Consider the following 20,868-nt stretch of genomic DNA (forward strand, 5'->3'; position numbering starts at 1 on the left):
GTTGGAGAGGGGCCACCTGGTACCTTCTCTGTGCTGGCCGGGCACTTTCTGGTCCCTTGGAGTATGCTCTTCACACCTCCGCCCATAGTTTGCATAGGAGGAAGTCGCAGCTCAGCATGGTTGAGACACCTGCTTAAGATCACACGGTGGCAGAGGAGGAACTCTACTGGGGTCGTCTGACTGAAGTCTGTAATCCTTCCTTGACCCTGCTTCTTAGAAAGATTTCTAAACTTGCTTTCAAAGCAAGTTTCTATCAGCAACTTGAGCGGAGAGGTGGGGCCTGGTGGGGCAGCCGCCCCACCTACAGATGAGGCCACCGAGGCTCTGAGGGGTTGGTGCCTGCCCAGCTCACAGGAGGTACAGAATAAGTCTGCAGGGGAGCTGGGGCCAAGCCCCAGGTGTCTCCCACCCACCAAATCAGCTCCAGGTTCTCTGAAAGCTGAGGCTTGGGTGCGCCTGCAGGGTGCCAGGAGTCCAGGCCCGGTTTTGCATCAGGCCCTGCTCAGAAGGTGTTTCCTCCTTCTCGGGGCAGCTCCTCCGGGCTGCTGGTTGAGTCAGCCTTAGTCCCTTTCTGCTCTGCTCCCCAAGTTCAGCTCGGAAACTCGGCTGCCAGGAGTGCAGGAGAGCCCAGGTCACCCTGCGAAGGTGTCTGATCCATACTGGACCCCTACAGGTAACACACCTCAGGGCCAGGGTTCCCTGCCAGTGTCCCAAGGAGCAGACACTGCCACCTGGTATCCTGGGTACCCTCTGGGGCCTTGGGGGTTGGGGGAGAGGGGAGTGGGTCTGGGACTAGAACATATTGACCAATGGGTCTGTCCCATAGTATTGAACCGGAGTGGGGAGGACCGGACACTGGATTCTGCCTCTAGAAGGACAGGAACTATAGGGAGGGGGTGCTGCTGGGGACCCTAGGCTCAGATGCCCACAGCGCAGCCCAGGCGGACCTGCAGGACATCCTCCACCGCTATACTCCTACACACGCCCCCCCCCGGGGTCCCCGGGGCCCCAGAGCACACAGCACGACACAGCCCAGACACACATCCAGCAGAGGAAGAAGGACACAGGGCACATACCACACCGTGCTGTCACCCAGCAAGTCACTGAACACAGACAACAGTCACCCACGCGGCGTCACGTCGTGACATGGGGCACCGACACACAGGCAGGGATACGATATTCACACCCACAAAACAGCCTCAGAGACTCCACCGGGTGCAGAGCTGTGGGCCGTACTGAGACTCGCAAGGGCACAACATCACACAGGCGGGGGCCCCGGGCCACAGAAGAGCCCCCCACCGTGCGTGTGCAGCACCCGGCACTTGGAACGCAGCAGATGTTCGGGAAGTATTGCTAATACGGGGCACACGGGCATTCACACAGGATTATACATGGTACTCTGTAAAGACAGCAACCCCAAGCCCGCGGGTTGGGGGGGGCAGCAGAGGGAGAAGGCGCTCTCAGGCTTGGGCACTGACTCAGCAGCGGGCACAAGCCAGGACTCGCCTGTCAGAGAACCTTCTTCCCATCTCAGGCCTGCCTGTGCCCTGACCTGGCCTGGGAGGGGATGGGAGGGGCAGCAGGGGAGGAGAGACGGCCCAGGGGGCTCAGGCCATGCCTCCGCTCTGGCCACGGCTCAGTCACGGGCCCCTTGCCACGTCCACATGCCCCTCGGAGCTGGGCAAATGTTTTCCTTCCGGAGTCACCGTGGTACCTGAGCAGCCTGAGCCACTTTGCAGCACTTGGCCTCCACCGCCAGATCCAGGTCCTGGGCCAGGGGAAGGGGGAGCATCCATGTGGCCAGAGCGGAGGGGCCCAGGGGCTGCAGGCAAGAGGGCAGGGCTGGCAACAGGGGCATCCCTGGCTGGAGGCCTCAGCGAGAGTGGGTACAGTGGTTACCTCAGGGGGGAGGAAGCGGGGGTGTGGGCCGGGGAGGAGGTTGCCTCAGGCAGGAAGGCCAAATGGGCCAGGGCAGGGTGGAGGTGAAGGGTGGAGGGAGGGAACCCATATTGGGAGGTTCCCAGGGAGGGGGCGGTGAGCAGATAGGTGTGTGTGCCTGTGTGTCTGGGCGTGTGTGTGTGTGTGTGCCTTCCCCATGTGTGTACAGGGGTATGTCTGCATTCAATTAACTTCGACCAACTGTCTGTTGTGGGCAACATATGGGCTTTTGGGGTGAGGTCCTGTCCCTGTCTTCAGGGAGCTCACAATCCAGTTGGTGGAGGGGCAATGTGCATGCAAAAGTCAGTGTGATTTGTGTGTATCTCCGGTCATGTTTTTGCCCCGAGTTATACATTCTGTGGGGCCTCGTGTGCAGGTTTCAGAATATGTCAGGCACATCCCCTGGTGTGGGCATGGGTCTGGGACTAAGACCGCATAGGGTCCTTGGTGGGAGATGGGTGCGCATGCGTCTATCTCTGTAGGTATTGGTGCACCCATGTGATCAAGTGGCCATCTCACTGTGGGTGCACATCTTCAAGTGTGTCCGTATATCCGTGAGCCAGTGTGTGCGCGGGCCATGGGTCCATGGGTGTATCTCATGCCACCTTCAGCTCAGCCTTCCTGGAGTCGTACGGTGCCCACCACCTGGGCATATATTTGGGCAGAAAAGAGCAGCCAGCTCCAGGATGTGCCCTGTATTTGGGCAGGGCTTGACCTGCCCCCTTGATCCGCCCCCAGGTCGACATGTGTGCCCAGCTGGGGCACTGCCCCAGCTGATGCCCCAGAGGGGCCACCCATCTCAAGTGGGGCTCCGGGCCCTGCCTGGCCTCCTCATGGCGCACGAGCCACAGCCTGAGGCTGATGGATTGTTGGACCTCAGCTTCCTGACAGACGAGGAGCAGGAGGCCATTGCCGACGTCCTGAAGCGAGATGCCTACCTTCGCCAGTTGGAGGAGGGCCGGGTCAGGTGAGGCAGGGCAGGGGAGCCTGGGAGGATGGGGCCTCGGGCACTGGGAGCCCAATTGCGCCCCTGCTGCCTCCCGATGTGTGGCCTGTCAGATATCTGGGTGGTTCCTGTTTTTGCCCATTGGTCACTTCCGCCCTTAACCAGCGCAGCTCTCCACCTCACCCAAGGTGGCTGCACCAGCTCCCTGACCAGCCTTCCTGCCTCCAGGCTTGCCCTCTCTGACCCACTGGTCATGCTGCAGCTGGAGCTCCCCAGATCTGTCCTTAATATCCCCTGCTGAAGGGCGCCTGGGTGGCTCAGTCGTTAAGCGTCTGCCTTCGGCTCAGGTCATGATCCCAGAGTCCTGGGATCAAGTCCCGCATTGGGCTCCCTGCTCAGCGGGAAGCCTGCTTCTCCCTTTACCACTCCCTCTGCTTGTGTTCCTGCTCTTGCTATCTCTCTCTCTGTCAAATAAATAAATAAAATCTTAAAAAAAAAAAATATCCCCTGCTGAAAACGCCCATGGTTCCTTAGCACCTCGTGTCAGGGGCAAGCTCCTAAGTGCGGTCCACAAAGCCTCCCTGATTAGTCCCTGCCAGCCTCCCCGGTCTCATCCTCCACCAGTAACCCCCGCCCCTGACGCACATACCCACAGTGTCCACTGGAGCCACTCAAGGGCTTCAGAGTCCCTGAACACACCCTTCACTTCTATGCTGTTCCTTCTTCCTGGAAGAGCACAGTGGCTGAGGAGCATGGGACTTACAAGTAGTGTTTGGGGACAGACAGACACCTCTTAGCTATGTAACCTTGGGCAACTCACCTGACCTCCCCTGCACCACTCTCCTCATCTGTAAAATGGGGCTAAGGAGCACTAGCTCATAGAATTAGGAGGAGGGATTATGCACAGTAGTCACTTAATGAATAATAATCATTCTCCTTCTCTGCCTGGAGAACTTCAATTTGTCCCCCAAGAAGCAATTCAAATGTCACCTCCTCTGGGAAGCCCCCCTCGATTCCCACAGGTAAAGCTGGCCCTTCTCACATCCATCATGGCACCCACCTCATTATAGTGTACTTGTCTATTCTGGATCCAGTTTCCCCATCAACCTGAGCTCCTTGATCCAGAGTCAGGATTGAGTCTGATTTGCTGTTGTGTCCCTGGCCCCAGGTACAGGGCCTGGCACAGAGTGGGTGGCAGGAATGTTGGTTGGGTGACAGCCACGCCTTCCCCCATCCTCCAGCAAGCTTCGGGCCTCACTGGCAGACCCTGGGCAGCTGAAGATCCTCACGGGAGACTGGTTCCAGGAAGCACGCTCACAACGGCACCACCATGCCCACCTTGGCTCTGATCTTGTCCGAGCCTCTATCCGCAGAAAGAAGAGCTCCATGGGTAAGAGGAGATCCCCCAGGGTCAGGCTGGCTTCATACAGCCCAGGGCACTGGGTGTGCATGGACAGGAAGAGAGGGCCCCTGGTACTGTGTGTCTTTGGGTGGGCACCACCCTTCCACAAGCTCCGGGAGGTGAGTGAGCATCTCCAAAGGCCAGACTTCCTGAGACCAAGGTTCACAGAACTTCTCACCTGGCCACAGGAGACCAGGCTCCAGGCAGCGATGGGGAGGCTGAAGCTGCTGAGAAAGAAGCTGAAGAGGAGCTGGAGCCCAGGTGAGGAGGCCTGGCAGGGAGGGAAGGGTGTCTACCAGTCCCCTGGGGGCCTACCCCCTGACAATCACCTCTCCCTTCTCTTAGGCTCCCCATGGACAAGGCACCCCAAGAGATGCTCAGCAAGGCTGAGGTGAGTCATGAGTGACTGAATGAACTAAGGAATGAGCCTATAATGCCCCTGAAGCGGAGGTGGGATGTGAGACTCAGGAGACTCAGGTCTGGGCCGCATCACCCTTCTCTGTCAAATGGGGATATGGACCTGGCCTCTAAGGGAATCTCAGAATCTGGCTCTTAGGGGTGGTGGGGGACTGAGCTGGGTGAGGTTCAGGACTCAGATACTACTGTCTGCCACCAGTGGGACCCTGGGAGTCAGGCAGGGCAGGCCCTGATGCGGGAGGGGGTGTGCCCTGCAGGGCTCACTGGTCCTGCAGCTGGTTAGTTGGTTGCCAGCCCCGCCTACAGGGCTGTGCTAAATCCATCTGGGGTAGCCAGCTGGAGCCTCTGGCCTCTGACCCCACTGTGACCTTTGACTCCTTCATCATTAGTCCCCACTGTGACCTCTACCCCTTGCTTCTTTCAGAAACCTGATTTCCCCTCACCATATGTCCCCCTAAAGGCTTCAGATCATGAGGAAGAGCCCCAGGCCCAGGAAGGTGAGTGGGTGTAAGTTGGGGACCCCAGAGAGGTTTTGGGGGCCAGAGTCATCTCTAAGTGACCCCAACCACCTGTGTTCACCTTCCTTCACCTTCTAACTCTCTCCATGATGCATGAGTATGCGGGCGCGTGTGTGTACGTGTACGTGTGTGTACGTGTACGTGTGTGTGTGTGTGTGTGTGTGTGTGTGTGTAGTCTCAGGGGCTTCCCACTTCAGCACTGGGGCCTGAATCTGCAGGTCCCCGGGGTGGCAAACCAGTCCCTCCAAATTTGCTTAGGGGCAGGCGGGAGAGGGCCACGCTCAGTAGCTTCTGCCCCACCCCAGCCCCGGGATCCGGGGACTCGCAGGTCTTTGCAGAGGAGGCGGACCCGGAGCCGGAGCCGCGGTCGCGGGGAGCGGTGTCGCCGCCACCCCCAGCCCAGGTAGGCGGGAGCGGCCCGCGGCTGCTCCCAAGACCCGGAGCGGATTCTGGGCGGGGAGTGCCCCTACCCCGGGCTGAGAGCCGTCGGGGGAGGGGCTGGGAAGGAGAGGACGGCCCGTCACTTCTCCCCACCTCCCCAGACCCAGACGGCGCCCGAGATCCTGGAGAACGGGGAGGAGGCTCCGGGGCCCGGCCCCGCACTCGACCGCATGCTCAGCAGCAGCTCCTCGGTGTCCAGCCTCAACTCCTCCACGGTGAGGGGTGAGGGCTAGGGCCTGGGGACGGAGGAGATGGGTGGGGGATGCTTACCCCCCCCCCCCCCCCGCCGGCCTTATCCCCCCGCGGAGCCCCCGCCTGGCCCCCCCCTTGCCCCCTGATCTGAGCACCTCCCCCCCCTCCCCCGGCCCGGACCTGAGCCCTGCACCCCCGCCCTGACCTCCACCCCCGCCCGCAGCTGAGCGGCAGCCAGCTGAGCCTGTCTGGGGAGGCCGAGGCGGGCGCGGTGCAGGTGCGCGGCTCGGTGCACTTCGCGCTGCGCTACGAGCCGGGCACCGCCGACCTGCGCGTGCACGTGATCCAGTGCCAGGGCCTGGCGGCCGCGCGACGCCACCGCTCCGACCCGTGAGTGCCCGACCCGCTCTCACTGCCCCACCCCAGCACCCTTCTTGGCCTGTCTTCCTGGTCTTCAAAATGGGAGTATCAACGTCCTTGGGAGGCGTGGGGATTGAGTGAGAAAAATCCTGGGAAGCCCTGCACGGGAAACTGTGCTCTGGGCTGGGGCTGGGGAGGCCCCCGGGGGCTGGGGAGGTAGGAGCTGGGAGGGCCCCCCCCATTAAGCTCGGGTCCTCCCCTGGCCTCCCACGCTCCAGCTACGTCAAAAGCTACCTCCTCCCGGATAAGCAGAGCAAGCGCAAGACGGCGGTGAGGAAACGGAATCTGAACCCGGTCTTCAACGAGACTCTGAGGGTGAGGCTGCGATGACCGGGCGGCTCCCCATTAATGAACGGGACGCCCCTTCCTGTGGGGGCCGGCTGGCAGGGGCAGCCAGAGTATGGTCGTTGCCCGTCGCTCCGACCCTCCGTTGTGTGGGAGGAACGGCCGGGAGGCCCTCCGTCCATGCGTTCTCCTGTGCGTCAGTGTAGTGCTGGACATGGCGCTAGTCCAGACCCCCATGAAGGCCCTTCGGGGCCCCCCCGGATTCCCTCGTGCAAGGAGCGCGGTAGGACAAGCCCCCGTCCACACTCCCGCAGCGCGGAAGCCCGGGCCAGCCGCCGTGGTCCGTTAAAGCGCCCCTCCTGTCCCCAGTACTCCGTCCCGCAGGCCGAGCTCCGGGGCCGCGTGCTGAGCCTGTCCGTGTGGCACCACGAAAGCCTGGGTCGCAACATCTTTCTGGGCGAAGTCGAAGTGCCTCTCGCCACGTGGGACTGGGACTCTGAGCCCACGTGGCTCCCCCTGCAGCCCCGGGTGAGGCAGCCCGTCCGAGTGGGGAGACCCCTCGGCGCAGGTGTCCCGCCCGCACCCCACCGCGCTTTCCCCCAGCCCCCTCAGACTCCGCCTTCGGCCAAGCCTCCCCTCGGCCTCGCAACCGTACTGCCCCGGCGGCCCATTTGGTCCTCCGAGCTAGCCGCGCCCCATCGGAGTCTGGAGACCCCACCCCTTTGACGGCCCGTTTCCCTGGGACCTGCTCCCGCCCCTGACCCGGCCGCCTCTCCTCTCGCAGGTCCCGCTCTCTCTCGACCACCTCCCCAGCCGCGGGCTACTCTCCCTGTCCCTCAAGTACGTCCCCGCCGGCTCCGAGGGTGAGTGACCGCCCCGCGAGAGGCCACGCTGGACGGGCCCTGGGAGGAGGGGGCCACCGGTCCCGCGAGGGCGTGGGGCGGCGGGGCCTGAGCTGAGCCTCTCCGCAGGCGCGGGACTGCCCCCCAGCGGGGAGCTGCACTTCTGGGTGAAGGAGGCTCAGGACATCGTGCCGCTGCGCTCAGGAACCCTGGATACCTACGTACAGTGGTGAGGGGCATCGGGACCTCCGGCTTCCCTTCCTACCCTGACCCCCCCCCCCACCGCCAACACTCTCTGGAGCTCCCCACCTCCGATAAACCCCTCCTAATCAACCACCTTTGATTCCCCCTCCCCCCCAAGTCTGATCTTTGACCACTGTGCAGGGATGAAGGGGACAACTTAAGCAAGAACCTGGAGTCAGGAAAGTTAAAGACATCCTTGAGGAGCTGCATTTCAGAGTAACAAGCCATAGGACTTGGAGAGCTGAGGCTGGGACCTGGGAGGTCACAGGGGCTCTTCCATGAAAAGAGCTGGAAGGCCAGGCTGTGGGGCTTGGCCCTGAACTTGCAGTTCAGTGGTTTTCAAAGTAAGCTCTGGAGGACCTCTAGGGGTGCCTCCAGGTGCTACCCCACACTCAGAGAGTGAAATGAAGTTAGAGGGATCAGGTTTTAAATTCCCAGCCCTGATTCCACACACAGACATTGTTTTGCTTTTACTTCTGAGTAGTATTTTATCTTGCAGAAAGGGTTCTGAGGCTTTAAAGTTTGGCAACTACTTCTGGGGGCAACGGGGAGCCAATGAAGGTCATTGTACAGGGAAGTAGCAGAACTGTATTTCAGAGACATTACTCTGGGGTCCTGTGAATAAGAGTTGTAACTTTAAAAACAAGAGGCCTGAGAGGTGGCTGGCCCAAAGGTCCACGAGTAGTGAAGGTCTGAGGCCAGGTCCCAGGTGGGAGCCAGAGGGCATGGACATTGTGAGGGAGAATGAGTAGGATTTGGTGACTGGTTAGTTCTTGGGGGTGTGAGGGGATAGCCACTTGATTGCCAGCTCACCTCCCCCACAGTTCAGTGCTGCCTGATGACAGCCGGGCCAGCCGCCAACGGACAAGGGTGGTACGACGCAGCCTCAGCCCTGTGTTCAACCACACCATGGTTTATGATGGCTTCGGGCCTGCTGACCTGCGCCAGGCCTGTGCTGAGCTCTCCCTCTGGGACCATGGGGCCCTGGCCAGCCGCCAGCTGGGGGGCACACGCCTCAGCCTGGGCACCGGTGAGTGGGGCAGGGCCCTGGGGAGACCTGATGCTGAGAGACAGGGGCTCAGTGTGTGGCCTTGGGCGGGCACTTCTCCGCCCTTTCCTGAGCTTTGGTGTCCACTGAGAACTGGGAGTGGCACTGCATAATCTGGGACCCGGCAGGTATTCCTTGGGACCTAGGGTGTCCAGTGTGACCATGCCCTTCACCCCCGTCTGCACATGTCCAGGCAGCAGCTATGGGCTCCAGGTGCCCTGGATGGACTCCACACCGGAGGAAAAGCAGCTGTGGCAGACACTCCTGGAGCGACCGTGTGAGTGGGTGGATGGCCTTCTGCCCCTCAGAACCAACCTGGTCCCCAGGACATAGCTGCCCTACAAGCCCCACCAAACTCCTCTCTGAACCCCCATCTCTGGGCCTGCCCTTGGCTAAAACCAATAAAGTCTATTCTAAGGGCAGCAACGGGCTGATGTCTGTTTCTGGGCGGCGAGGGTGATGGCAGGAAAGGCTGAGGGAAGTGAAGGGAACAGGTGAAGGAACTTTAGACTCAGACAGAAAGACCTTAGGGAGCCGGTCCCAGGACCCCCCCCCCCCCCCCCCCCCCTACCTCAGAAGTTGCCAAGGCCCAAGTGTACAAAGGTGTTCTGTTTAATAGTCTTTGCCTGGTGGTACCTGATAGGCTTGGGGCATCTCTGTGGTTGATTCCCCCCATTGGGGCTAGGCCTGGCCCTACCCTGCCCCCACCCGCCTGGCCTCCTCCAGTTGGCCCTGAGTCCTGGGGTGGGGGTAGCAGAAGCTGCTTGTGTCTTCTCCATTCATCCATCCTTGGGTCCTGCCTCCCGTCTCTGAGCTCTCATTCAGCCTCCTGTCGGCCAGGGGTAACTGGCGTGGATCCTGCTCTCTGTGCCAAGACGGCTCTCCAGATGCGGCATACCATCCCTCCCCTGGGGAGAGCAGGCTCAGTGTGGCTCAGCCAGAATAAGGCCCTGGACTCTCTGTTACCCCACTGTCTGCCTGATGTAGCTGGGGGGTCAGGATCTGGCCACCATGGAGCCATACACATGGGTCATCCCTGGAGGGCTCAGGACATACCTGATGCGGGTGTAGATGAGGTCATCTCGGGTGGCACAGGTCAGTAGGGTACGGAGGGTGAAGCTGTGGTTCAGCAGCTGGTTGTGGACAAAGACCCGGATGCAGAAACAGTGGAAAAGAAAATCAGAGGAAGATGTGTCCAGAGACCCAGGTTCTAGCTCTGTTCTGCTACCAATATGCTACAGGGCAGGTAACACCCCTCAGGGGCCTGTTTTCTCATCTGTACCATGGGGGGGGGGGGGGGGGGGTACACTAAGTGCTCTTCCAGTACTGAGATTCTCTGCATCAGGGAAAGAGTGAGAAGAGCTGAAAGATGGGCAGAGACGCAGTCTTTGGTGGGTGGGGGTCAAGGGTGGCCAGCACTCTCCCCCTCACCATCTGGATGGTGCCTGAATCCACATTCAGTCCTTGTAGCCACTGCACCAGGCCCTGGTCCACCGTGAGAGCAGCTGTGGAGGAGAAGTCAGGTGGTCAATGCAGGGGTACCTCCGGGCAGAAGCTGTCTCGCACTTGCCGTGAATGTTCCCCAGCCAGGTCCCACTCACCTGGGGGCTCGGGGGCCAGGGCGCAGGTCCCGGCCTCCCCGTTCACCCGCTGTAGAGCTTGCTGCACCAGGGCCTGGCACTCCCGTTCTTTCTCAGCCAGGACATCTCGGAGCCTGTTGGAGAGCGCAGAGGCTAGGCCAGTAGAACAGAGTGCGGGTGGGGAGGGAGGGTGAAGCTGGCCCAGAGGCCAGGGGCAAGTCCCAGGGGCTTTACCTGTCAGTCTCTGCTCGCAAGAGGCCCAGCTGCACCACTGGGGTTGGGGGTGCCTCCGCTGGTTTCCCCGGGAGCCGGCTGAGCTGGACCAAGGTCTCCTGCTGCTTGGACTGGGGTTCCTCTTCTTTACTCGACTCCTCTGACCTCGGTGGGACCTCCTCCGTCTCCACCTCTGCCAACCCAAGTGATTGGGTGAGCTGTGGCGGGGAGAGAACTCCCATTTGGGACATCCCCCCAAACACCCGGCAGAGGGCGCAAGGCTCTGGGTACCCAGCCGCTCCTTCCCGCCCCTGTCGCGGCTAACCCCCACCAACCACGCCCCCTAGCGGCGTCCGGTGTGCACGTCACGCCCGCAAGGGGGTCACACCCTCGCCCTCAGGCAAGACAGCTCCACTCCCCGCTTTACCTGGGCCCAACACAGCCAGGGCTGCCCGCACCGCTCGGCTGAGCAGCGAGTCCAGCACGAACATCCAGTGTGGGCGGATCTGGCGCCGGCGGAGGATCTGCTTCACCTGGAGAGGGAGAAAGGGCGCGGCGAGCCTCAGAGGTGGGGAAAGAGTTGGAAAGACCTAGAAAGTCTTGCGCCAGAGGCAAGTCGGGTAGGCGGGTTTGGGGCAGAGGGAGGAGCTGGGAAACTAGGATTGGGTTGATGTCCCTTTGCTGATGGCTGTATCTTCCTGGGGGAGACATGCAAACTTGCAACATCAAGTCCTTGTACAGTGCCAGACACAGGGAGCTCACTACGTCTTATTGGGCAGCCTGAACCGCAAGAAAGCTCCCTCACCGCGTCCGGGAAAGCGAAGAGCGGTCCGTGCAGAAGCGCAGGCCCGAGGCCTTGGGCCCGCAGCTGCCCCTGCAGCGCCCGCAGCTCCTGGGCCAGCTGCCGGCGGTTGGGAGTGTGGATGTGCGCCCCGAGGCAGCGCAGTAGCTGTTCCACATGATTCCTGCTCAGCCGGGGCCCCTGCGGAGGAAGAGGGGTTGTCAGTGGGTGGGCTCCCACCTGAGTCAAGAGAGCTGCGGGCGGGGGCGGTGGGGAGCGGTGGGTGGAGGCGTGCGGAAGGCCATCAGCCGGCTTCCTGGCGGGGCGCGGCCGGCACCCACCTGCTCCTGCTGCCGGCACAGGCTGCCGGCCAGCGCCGGCAGCTCCTCCTCCAGCACGGCGGCCAGCATGGCCCGGCGCTTGCTCTCCTGGTGCAGCAGGCTCAGCCCGCAGCTCTCCTCAGGGGACGTGGGCTCCTCGGCCCCGGCTTCCTCGGGCACCCTAGTGCAATGGGGGGCTGCGGCTGGACGCGGGTGGCAACACGGGCCGGCCGCCTCCACCCCAGGCTTTGAATCCTGGCTCCTACTTTGTCGCCTACCTCACACGGGACAAGGCAGAGAAGCCTGGCGCTGAGGCAGCACAGTACTTACAAGTCGGAGCATCTGGGAGGAGGCACCCAATGCCATCCTCGCAAGTGGCTGGAGGTGCCCAGGCCCCCAAAGGGGACTTTTTCCGGAGGGAGTACAGGGGTGACCCCAGATGAGGCAAAGCCACTCCAAGACCCTGGGCTCTCACCGGAGTTGGCTGGTGTCTCCATAACTGAGGCAGCGCTTCGGGGGACTGGGTGGGTGCTGAAAGGGTGCCTGAGGGCGTGGGAATGTCTGGGGCTGGGTGGTCAGGTCAGCTGAAGGAGTGGGGCTGGCTGAAGGGGCATCTGAGGGAGGGACAAGGCCGTCAGCCCGGGCCCCCCCATTCAGCCCCCTCCCTCACCCCAGTGCACCCACTCCCTCCACCTGCATGTTACCTGAGGGCCGCAGTGCATGTCGGGGGGAGCCGGGGCTGCAGCTTCTCTTCCCGGGCTGCAGGAAGGGGTCCCCCAGCAGTGCTGGAGCACTGGCTCGGAGGCGGGGGTCTGGCTCAAAAGTTCGGAGAAGGAAGGCTTGGGCCTCCGCTGACAGAGAAGTGGGCACTGGTGGATGCACCTTGTACATGCCCACCTGGGAGGGGTCAGGGAGGACAGACAAAGGTCAAGTTTCGAGGTGTTCAGGGCTCAGTCTGTCCCCACCCCACCTCATGAGCCAGGCCGTGAGGGGTCTCACCTGAAACATGGCAGCCTGCGGGCTCCCTAGCTCATGGAAGGGTGGCCGACCTGTGGCCATCTCGATCACAGTGCAGCCCAGTGACCAGATGTCAGCTGCCTTCCCGTACCCTCGTGGGCCCTGGTCAATGATTTCTGGCGCCATGTACTGTAGGGTCCCTGGGGCAAGAGAGGTAGCCACAATGCTCACCTAGGCTTGAGATGATGCGGGGCTGGCAGGGGCTCTCATCCTCTAGCCACCGCGCCCACGCTGAACTCTGTCATCCAAACAATTCCCATCACCTATCCTGGTGGTCAAACATCTATCCTGAGTTTCCTCACTCATCTTGGGCTCCATCACATTCCGACTTCCTCACCCACAGTAGTGGATCCTGGACAGCATCATCCCCTCTGAACCTAATCACACACTTTTGCCTGCATCGACACTTCCAGGCTGCATTTCAGGCACTAAATTCACCATCATCAGCTACTCAAGCTCCAGTTCTAGATTCTATCACCTCACCCCTGGCTCAATCACCCGCCCTTGGTTCCGTGCCCCATTAGGGCTCTAACTCCATGGCCAGAAGAAACACCATTCCCTGGAAGTCCTAAGAATTCTTCTGTCCCAGGTCAGCATCTCCACTCCCCACCCCACACCCCATTACCTGTGAAGGTCTCAGTGCAAGGTGTGATGCCTGCCAGCCTCTTGGAGGTGCCAAAGTCAGAAATCTTGAGCAGCCCACTGAAGGTGTTGATCAGCACATTGTCCCCCTGAGTAGAGTGGACCTTGTGCTCAGTGGACACCAGGCTGGGCTCCTGATGGCAGAACTGGGCCCTATCCCTGGATCCCATCTTCTACAATCGCAGCCTGACCCTGCCTCTATCAGCGTCCTCCCTCTGCCATCCCACTTATGATGGGTGCTGGGAGCTGGGAGCTGGCACCTGATTCGGCTTCAGGTCTGAAGTTCTCTCCCTCCCTAGGGAGCCTCCTTGATGAATTCCCCACCCTTTGCAAAGGGGTCGGCCTTCTTAATGTAAATTGCCAGTCTCTGTCTAGACCCATATGTCCTTCTCTCCCCCCTCCACCAGCTGCAGGCCTTACCTTGATGTCTCGATGCACTATGCGGTTGTCATGCAGATAGCTGAGTCCCTGCAGGATCTGGCGGGTGTAGAAACTGATGGTGCTCTCATTGTCCTGCAGGGGTCCCCACACTGATCGCAGCAAGGAGGACAGGCTGCCTGGGCAGACGCAATCCAAGATCATCACGGCACCCCCTTACTCCAGCCTTCAGCTCTCTGCTCAAGGCCCAGGCACACTCATGCCATGACCCAGACTCCATCACCACCCAGTGCACTACGTCAGCTAATTCTGGGCTACCCCACCCACACACGCTAGGACCCATTTTCCCCGAGGGTTCCCCACCCCTGCCTGGCCCCATCCCCCTGCCCCACACTTCCAGTTCCACTGCCAGCCCACACAGGGCACGTACCTCCAGGCACTTCCTCCATGAAGATCTTGAGGTAGCCGCCCTGGCTGGTGGAGCCCAGGTAGCGCACGATGTTCTTGTGGCGAAGGCGTTTGTGCAGAGCAATCTCTTCATGCAGGGGCTGAGAGAACCTGGGGGCAGGGAGGAAGAGAGGAATAGGCCGGTTTGGGGCAAGATGCTCACCCGACTCCAGCAGCAGGCAGGCCACGCCCCCAGGACCTGCCCCCACCACAGGCCCCTCTCTGACCTTCTCCACCTTATCACCCAGCCCACAGGCCCCTCCAGACCACACGGCCCCGCGTGTTCCCTGCCATTCTGCCCACAGGCCCCCTCCCTCGGGCCCCTGAGCCCGCCCGCGCGGCCCCGCACACCGCACCTGCTGTCCCGCTCTGGGATCTCCTTGATGGCGATGCGCACCCGCGTGTGCCGCTCGCGGCCCGCGTACACCACCCCGTAGGTGCCCTTGCCCAGCACCAGCCGCTCGCCCTTCTCCGTGTACTCATAATCAAACTGCGGGGGGCGGGCGAGATGGGGGCTCAGCAGGGCCCCCAGCCCTTCCCCCGCCCCTCGCGCTCCCAGGCTCCCTACCTCACCTCCAGCACCTCCCCCACGCCCTCCGCCTCCTCCGCGGGCGCCGTGGAATCCGGATTCGTCACCAAGGCTTGGATCAGGCCGCAGAACCTGAGGGGGGGGGGAGGTCAGGCCGACGGGAGGGGCACCTTGGGCGGGGACTGTCCCCCGCTGGGCCGAGAGCACCGAGGGCACACGTCCCTTCCTTTCCCTCGCTCCCCCGACCCCCGGCCGCCCACGAGGCTGCGCGCACCACTGGCAGTGCCCCACGCTGGGGAAGCACAGCTGCGCGTCCTGAGCCGGGGGCAGCGCGTACACGAAGCAGCAGCGCTCGTCCCGCTTCGAAGAGCTGGGAAGGGAGGAAGAACCGCTGTGAGCGCTCCCCGGCCGGCCGGAGGCGGCGCCCCTCCTCCCCGGGCCCCGCCCAGGTCTCGCCTCTCACCTGACCCCGCAGATGGAGGCCACTGGGAAGGTCCAGCTGGAGGGAACGTCCTGGCAGAAGAAGGTGGCTCTCAGGGGATGCTGGGGGACTGGGAGAGTGGTTTGCGGAAGGGAGAAAGGTTCCGGAGAAGGGGTGCACAGCGGTGAGTGGGGGGCCTCAGCAGTGGCTTCACCTGGGTTTCGGGCTCCAGCAGGCTCAGGGTCACTGCGCTCACGGGATCAGTACCCTGAATCTCCAGCCTGGCAGGCAGCAGCACCTTGTTCATCTCCAGGACTAGCACCTGCAGGTGATGAGGAACGGGGTGGGTTAGAAGGGGCCCGCCCCTCTCCCAGGTCCCACACCCCCACTGGGCGGCCTCACCAAGCACTGGTCCCCTTGGGGACAGGCTGTCTTGAGTGGCTGACAGGACTGTAGCAAGAAGCGGAGCCAGAAGTGGGCACGGTGCGGGGGTCCTTCGGGAAGCTCTAGCATGGGTCTGAAGTGCTGGTACAGCAGAAAGGTTTCCATCATGGACACCAGGTACCTGCAGACACAGCCTTGTCCTCAACTCAGCCCAAGCCCCCAGCAAGCACTGCCAGCAAGAGCAGACTGGCTAGGGTGTAGCCAGAACCTGGGCACTGGGTGTGGTAGGCACTGGTCTGGAAGGGGCCAGGTCACTGGCTCAGAGCTCAGGCCAGCATGCCAGGAGACATCCGCGCAGGGGCAGGCGGCCGGGGCCAGGCCAGGACTGCAGCGGGGGCCACCTACCAGATGGGAGCATCGAGCTTGTACAGCTGCTCTGCAGCCAGCGCCACCTGGGCGAGGTCATTGGCGAGGATCTGAGCTCCCAGGTAGAAGCCCACATCCCAGTAATACTGCATCTTCTCCACACAGCCTTTTCGGGCCAGCAGGCAGCCCAGCTTCATGCCTGGGGGAGAGGGGTATGGGCCCTAGGGAGTGTGGTTGCAGGTTTGGCAAAGCCCGGGTGTGGGCCGCAACATCCATGTGGGCAGGAACATAGAAATAGGGGAGGGGCCTGGGTGGCACAGTCAGTTAAGCGTCCAACTCTTGGGTTCAGCTCAGATCGTGATCTCGGGGTCATGAGATCAAGCCCCGCATCAGGCTCCACGCTCAGTGCAGAGTCTGCTTGGGATTCTCTCTCCCTCTGCCCCTTCCCCTGCTTTCTCTCTCTCTAATAAATAAATAAATCTTAAGAAAAATAACAACAACAGAGAAATAGGTGAAAACTTCGGTATGACTCTCAGGTGGGAGCGGGAGCTCAGGCACAAGGAAGTTTTGGGGAACAAGTGTATGTCGAATTCGGTGTGTAAGGAACACGGGTGTGGGCTTCGGAACACTTGTGGCCTCAAGGGCTCAGGAGGGCCCAGGACAGGTATGAGCGTCCGGATGTGTGTGCAGGTAGGACAGGTCCAAAAGGGGACCAGGCCAGACCCAGCTCCAGCCCGGGGTCCTCTCTCCCCGCGCTCTCCCCTGGCCCCTCTGCGACCTGCCGGTGGGAGGAGGGTGCAGGGCTGAGACTCACCTATGAGCTGGAGCTCCTCAGAGTCCTCGAAGCACTGGCCAGCAGCAATGAGCAGCACAGCTGCATTGATGCCCGAGTGGAGGCTGGGCTCAACATCAAAAGCCTTGCGATACCTGGGGTGGGGGTGGGGACTCAGGGCCGGCCTGATGCCCACAGCCCCATCCTGCAGCCCACCGTCCACTCGCCGGTGCCCCTTACCAGTGATAGGCCTGCTCCCGGTGCCCGGCGTCCTGGAAGCCAGAGCTGAAGAACATGTCCTTGTAGACACGGCCGCACATGCAGTAGAGGTCAGGCGCCACAGAGCCCTCACCCTGGACCAGCGGCAGCAGCACGGCCAGTGCCTTCTCCCGGTCCCCGGGCCTGTTCCTCCTAGGGAAAGGGGACCCAGGCCGGGGGCTTACCCGATGGCCCTGCCCCACTCTAGCCACGAACCCCGAGACCCTGGAAAGCAGAGACCCTTCCAAAGGCCTGACGATAATGAACCCAGAAGGGCTGTGACTCTGGTCAGTACCGGCCTTTCTAGAAGTAATGATCCCAGAGAGCAGTGATTCCTAGCAGCCGTGACTCTAAGGGACAGTGACTGTGGCAGCTGTGAGCACTTGGACGGCAGCGGCGCCAGGCCACCGCTCCCCAGGAAGCAGTCACAGAACCCCAGGGCCCACGTGACATCAGTGTGACCCCGGTCAGCGAAGTCCCTGAACAGCACGGGTCCCACACTGCAGTGACCCCACATGGCACACACCCATGTCCCCAGGCGGCTAGGACCTAAGCCTTGCTCTGCCACTCACCGGTTGAGGGCAAACGTGTAGTGGAAGCAGACGTTGTGCTGCTCAGCTACGTCGCAGGTGGGCAGGGCCTGCAGGGTCTCCACCAGCTCGATGATGGCCGAGTAGTCCTGCAGGGGGGGATGGCGTACACTGGCATGATGGCCTCTGGGGGGGGACCCTGAGGGAAACCTTGAGTTTGGGGTCCCCTCCCATCCCTGACACGCCATCTTCCCACCCGCCACACCTTACACAGAGAACCCACTGCATGCCCCAACTTCCCTCCCGCTCTGGGAGAACGTGCCATGATCATCCCCTATTACGGGTAAGGGAACCGAGGCTCAGAGACATGAGATCACATGCTCAAAGCCACCAGCGCGTGGGTGGCAGAGCCAGGAGACGGACTCGGGTGCTTCTGACCCCGCCTGCCTCTCTGAGCTCCACACACCTGCACATCGCGGTAGGAGAGCAGCAGGTTCATGATGATGTCGGGGCTCAGCAGCTCCACACTGTCCAGTCTCCGCTGCAGGCGGGCCAGCTCCTGCCGCAGCTGCCGCCCGCAGAACCGCTCCCGGGCCCGCCGGATGTCCTGCCGGATGGTCTCCCGGAAGTAGCCACTGATGCCCCCGGCCGAGGAGGGAGGGGGAGAGAATGATGGGGCCTGTCCCTCAGCCCCAGCCCGCTGTGCCCTCACCAGCCTCCTCCTGGTGCCCCCTCTCTGCACCCCATTACCAAGAGTCCGTGGGCGTGCTCTCCAGCAGGCGGGCCAGCCGGCCCACCAGGGGTGTCAGCAGGGCCTCAGTGCCCACCCCGGCCTGGACCAGCCCATCAGCCAGGCCCCTCAGGAGGCCCGCGTCACCACACAGCACCCGACCAGTGGCTGTCACCACATAGGGGATCAGCGTGTAGCTGCCAACACAATCCTGGTGGGGGGGAGGCAGGAATCGGCAGGTCAGAGGTCGGCACCGGGTTAGAGAGGGACAGTGAGGGGGGTCAGAGGTCAGCACCAGTGGGGACTGGAACAGCAGAGAAGGGGCACACGTCACGAAGGTTGGCAATAGGAAACAGAGGGCCACATGGATGGCAGAGGAATTAGAGAGGTCAGAGGTGACTGAGGAGGCCAGGAAAGGTAGTGGAGGTCGAAGGGCACATTGGAGCGAAGGGTGGCTTCTGCTCACCGAGTTCTTCTGAAAAACATCCTCCTGCAGGGGACAGTCAGATTGGTATTCTGGGTAGCCCCCCCCCCCCCCCCCCCCCCCGCCTGCCCCGACCGGCCACTTGGCCACCTACCCGAAGAGCCTGCAGGTCAGGGAGGTCAGCCTGGGAGCAGAGGAGCACGTTGTTGGTCATGCTGAAGCTCTCCCGCACACCAAGGTGGTAGAACAGGGAGGGCTGCGCCAGGGAGCTGCTCACCTCCAGCACCACCACGTCTGCGGGCACACAGGTGGAGGCCCTGAGCCCCGAAGCCTAGCTCGGTGGGAAAGGAGACTGGGGATCCATCCTGGCTCAGATGGCCTTCCCATGAGACTCCAGCAGGGTCCAGTTTTGCTCTGGCCTCAGCTTCCCCCTTCTAGGTCCCTCTGGCTCTTACACAGAACAGATGATATCTGTGGTGTTGCAGAGAGGACTGAGCTCAACGGGCTGGGACCGCCATCCCACTGTTCAGAGCCTGTGGGCACTGAGCATGGAGGAGAGGCGCTGTGCACCAGCCACCAGCCTGTTCCAGGCCATGTGAAAGGCAGGTGTTGCACAGACATACCCCCGAGTCCTCAACGCAGTCTCTTGAAAGGGGCCGCACCGGCAGCGTGTGTAGACAGTGCTGCGCCTGTGTGTGTGACAGTGTCTGCGAGGGCCTGTGTGAGTCAATATATGTGCGTCGTGTGAGTCTAAGGCCGTGTGTGTCTTTGTGTCCTCGAGGTCGAGTCAGACTTCATTTTTACGCTGCGGTTTTAGGGCCATCAGACAGCTTGGTTCCCAGACTCTTGGATGAACAAGTGTCAGGGGCGGGGCGTCCGGGTTGGCGGAAGGGAGGGATGACCTGAGCGGGAATAGCCACCTTTCTGGCCCCGCCCCTAGCGACTCTGCCCTGCCTCCAGCTCTGCCCACTACCTCGCAACTTCTGGGGCCTCCTAACCTAAGCTCCCGCGCCCACAACCCCGGGCCTAAGGGTCCCTTAGTTTCTCCTTCCGCCGCTCTAGCCCGCTCCTCGGAAGTAGTGTGTCACCGCCCCTGGACTCCAGCCCCCCAAGTACGGCCCCTTTCCCTAGTCCAAGCTCCACCTCCCAGATCCGCCCTCACGAGCTCCACGCGAGATCGTCTTGAGGCTGAGCCCTCCAACCCCAGTCTTGAGATACCACACTCTGCCCCGCTCCCAGCCTCGCCGCGATCCTAACCCCGCTCCCCAGGCACGTTACCGACTCCAGAGTGCTTTAAGCCCCAACCCCGGACCCCGGAGGCTCCGGACCTGGATCCACAAGTCCCAGCCCGAGCCCGGCCGTGCTCCAGATCCCCTAAATTCCACTTTTATCACGCCCCTACCTCGAACCCCTCAGCCTAGCTCACCTTGTGCCCCCCCGGACCCCACACCCATCTCGGGGTCTCCCCGGAGTCGCCGAACCACGCCCCTTTCGGCCCTCCCCGGGACCCTAAGCCCCGCCCCGGCCCCGCCCCGCCCCCAGCGCGCGCTCACCCGCGTTGTAGAAGGAATCCAGCGCCGCGGTGTCTCCCAGCGCCAGCGGCCCGAAGGGCAGGCTGCGCAGCTGCGGTCGCGGTCGCGGCCCGGGGAGCTGCGCGCAGGCCTCGCGCAAGCAGCGCAGGGGCAGCGGCTCCGCTTCGGCTCCCGCCTCGGCCTCCACCCCGGGCTGCGGCTCCCGGGTCAGCACGTAGACCACGCTGAGCGGCCGGCTTCGCGCGCAGCCCCGGCCGGGGGGCGCGGCGTGCGGTCGACCCCGGCTCAGCGCCTCGGCCAGCGGGTCCTGCCAGCAGCTGCCGGCGCGCTCCAGGGCTCCGGACCGCAGGCACGGCCCTGCCGTGCGGGGGCGCTCGGGCGGCGGGCGCCCGGCTCTGGGCACCCGGGAAGGGGCAGGAGCCAGTGGCTACGGATCCAGGGATCTCAGGATCGGGAATCTGGTACGGGAGCTGGAAATCCAGACTCGGCCAGAGGTCCTGTTCCGGGAATCTGGAGCCCAGGGCGAAATCCGGGGTGGGACTTGCAAGGTCCTGAGGATCTGAAGTCGGGAATTGGGTCCCGGGAATCGGGGACATCCAGTGATCCGCGGCTCAGAGTCACGTAAAGGATCCCGGGAATCGGTCCGAGCGTGTCCACCACCCGGACTCCGCAGGAAAGAGTCGGCCGTCGCTCTCCCCTGCCCTCACATGTAAGCCGGGCCCAGCCCTTTCCCGGCCGACTGGGAAAGCTCCACCCTCGGCCCTGGGGCAGAGCCGCTCCCTAGCGGCCCCGGGACTTGGCCTCTCCCCTCCCTCCTCTCCCGCCAGAACCACCGAGACTGGCGGCTTCCGG

General features: G+C 62.5%; 2 protein-coding genes across 2 annotated transcripts; one reads left to right on the forward strand and one right to left on the reverse strand.

The window, feature by feature from the left end:
* Positions 1-243: 243 nt before the first annotated feature.
* On the forward strand, positions 244-9,108 carry SYTL1 (synaptotagmin like 1). Its single transcript, XM_021684152.2, has 15 exons — positions 244-673; positions 2,677-2,905; positions 4,126-4,274; positions 4,475-4,547; positions 4,632-4,677; positions 5,128-5,200; positions 5,527-5,624; positions 5,764-5,877; positions 6,078-6,244; positions 6,493-6,589; positions 6,929-7,087; positions 7,344-7,422; positions 7,531-7,630; positions 8,469-8,674; positions 8,886-9,108. Exons 2-15 carry the CDS (start codon positions 2,715-2,717, stop codon positions 9,023-9,025), a joined length of 1,692 nt encoding a protein of 563 aa, XP_021539827.1. The 5' UTR covers positions 244-673; positions 2,677-2,714; the 3' UTR covers positions 9,026-9,108.
* Positions 9,109-9,303: 195 nt separating this feature from the next.
* MAP3K6 (mitogen-activated protein kinase kinase kinase 6) lies at positions 9,304-20,612 on the reverse strand. Its single transcript, XM_044913823.1, has 30 exons — positions 20,482-20,612; positions 20,038-20,411; positions 18,639-18,778; positions 18,527-18,550; positions 18,081-18,271; positions 17,797-17,965; positions 17,373-17,479; positions 16,783-16,953; positions 16,585-16,697; positions 15,810-15,969; positions 15,423-15,585; positions 15,235-15,342; positions 15,063-15,112; positions 14,874-14,969; positions 14,644-14,731; positions 14,427-14,560; positions 14,054-14,181; positions 13,666-13,802; positions 13,229-13,334; positions 12,586-12,743; positions 12,291-12,483; positions 12,062-12,200; positions 11,608-11,767; positions 11,291-11,467; positions 10,913-11,018; positions 10,507-10,678; positions 10,294-10,406; positions 10,124-10,197; positions 9,749-9,825; positions 9,304-9,600 (listed from the first exon to the last, which is right to left on the reverse strand). The coding sequence occupies exons 1-30, from the start codon at positions 20,610-20,612 to the stop codon at positions 9,510-9,512; spliced, it is 4,050 nt and encodes a 1,349-aa protein (XP_044769758.1). The 3' UTR covers positions 9,304-9,509.
* Between the last annotated feature and the right edge of the window lie 256 nt (positions 20,613-20,868).

Source organism: Neomonachus schauinslandi, chromosome 4 (genome assembly GCF_002201575.2).
Source record: "Neomonachus schauinslandi chromosome 4, ASM220157v2, whole genome shotgun sequence".
Lineage (NCBI taxonomy): Eukaryota > Metazoa > Chordata > Mammalia > Carnivora > Phocidae > Neomonachus > Neomonachus schauinslandi.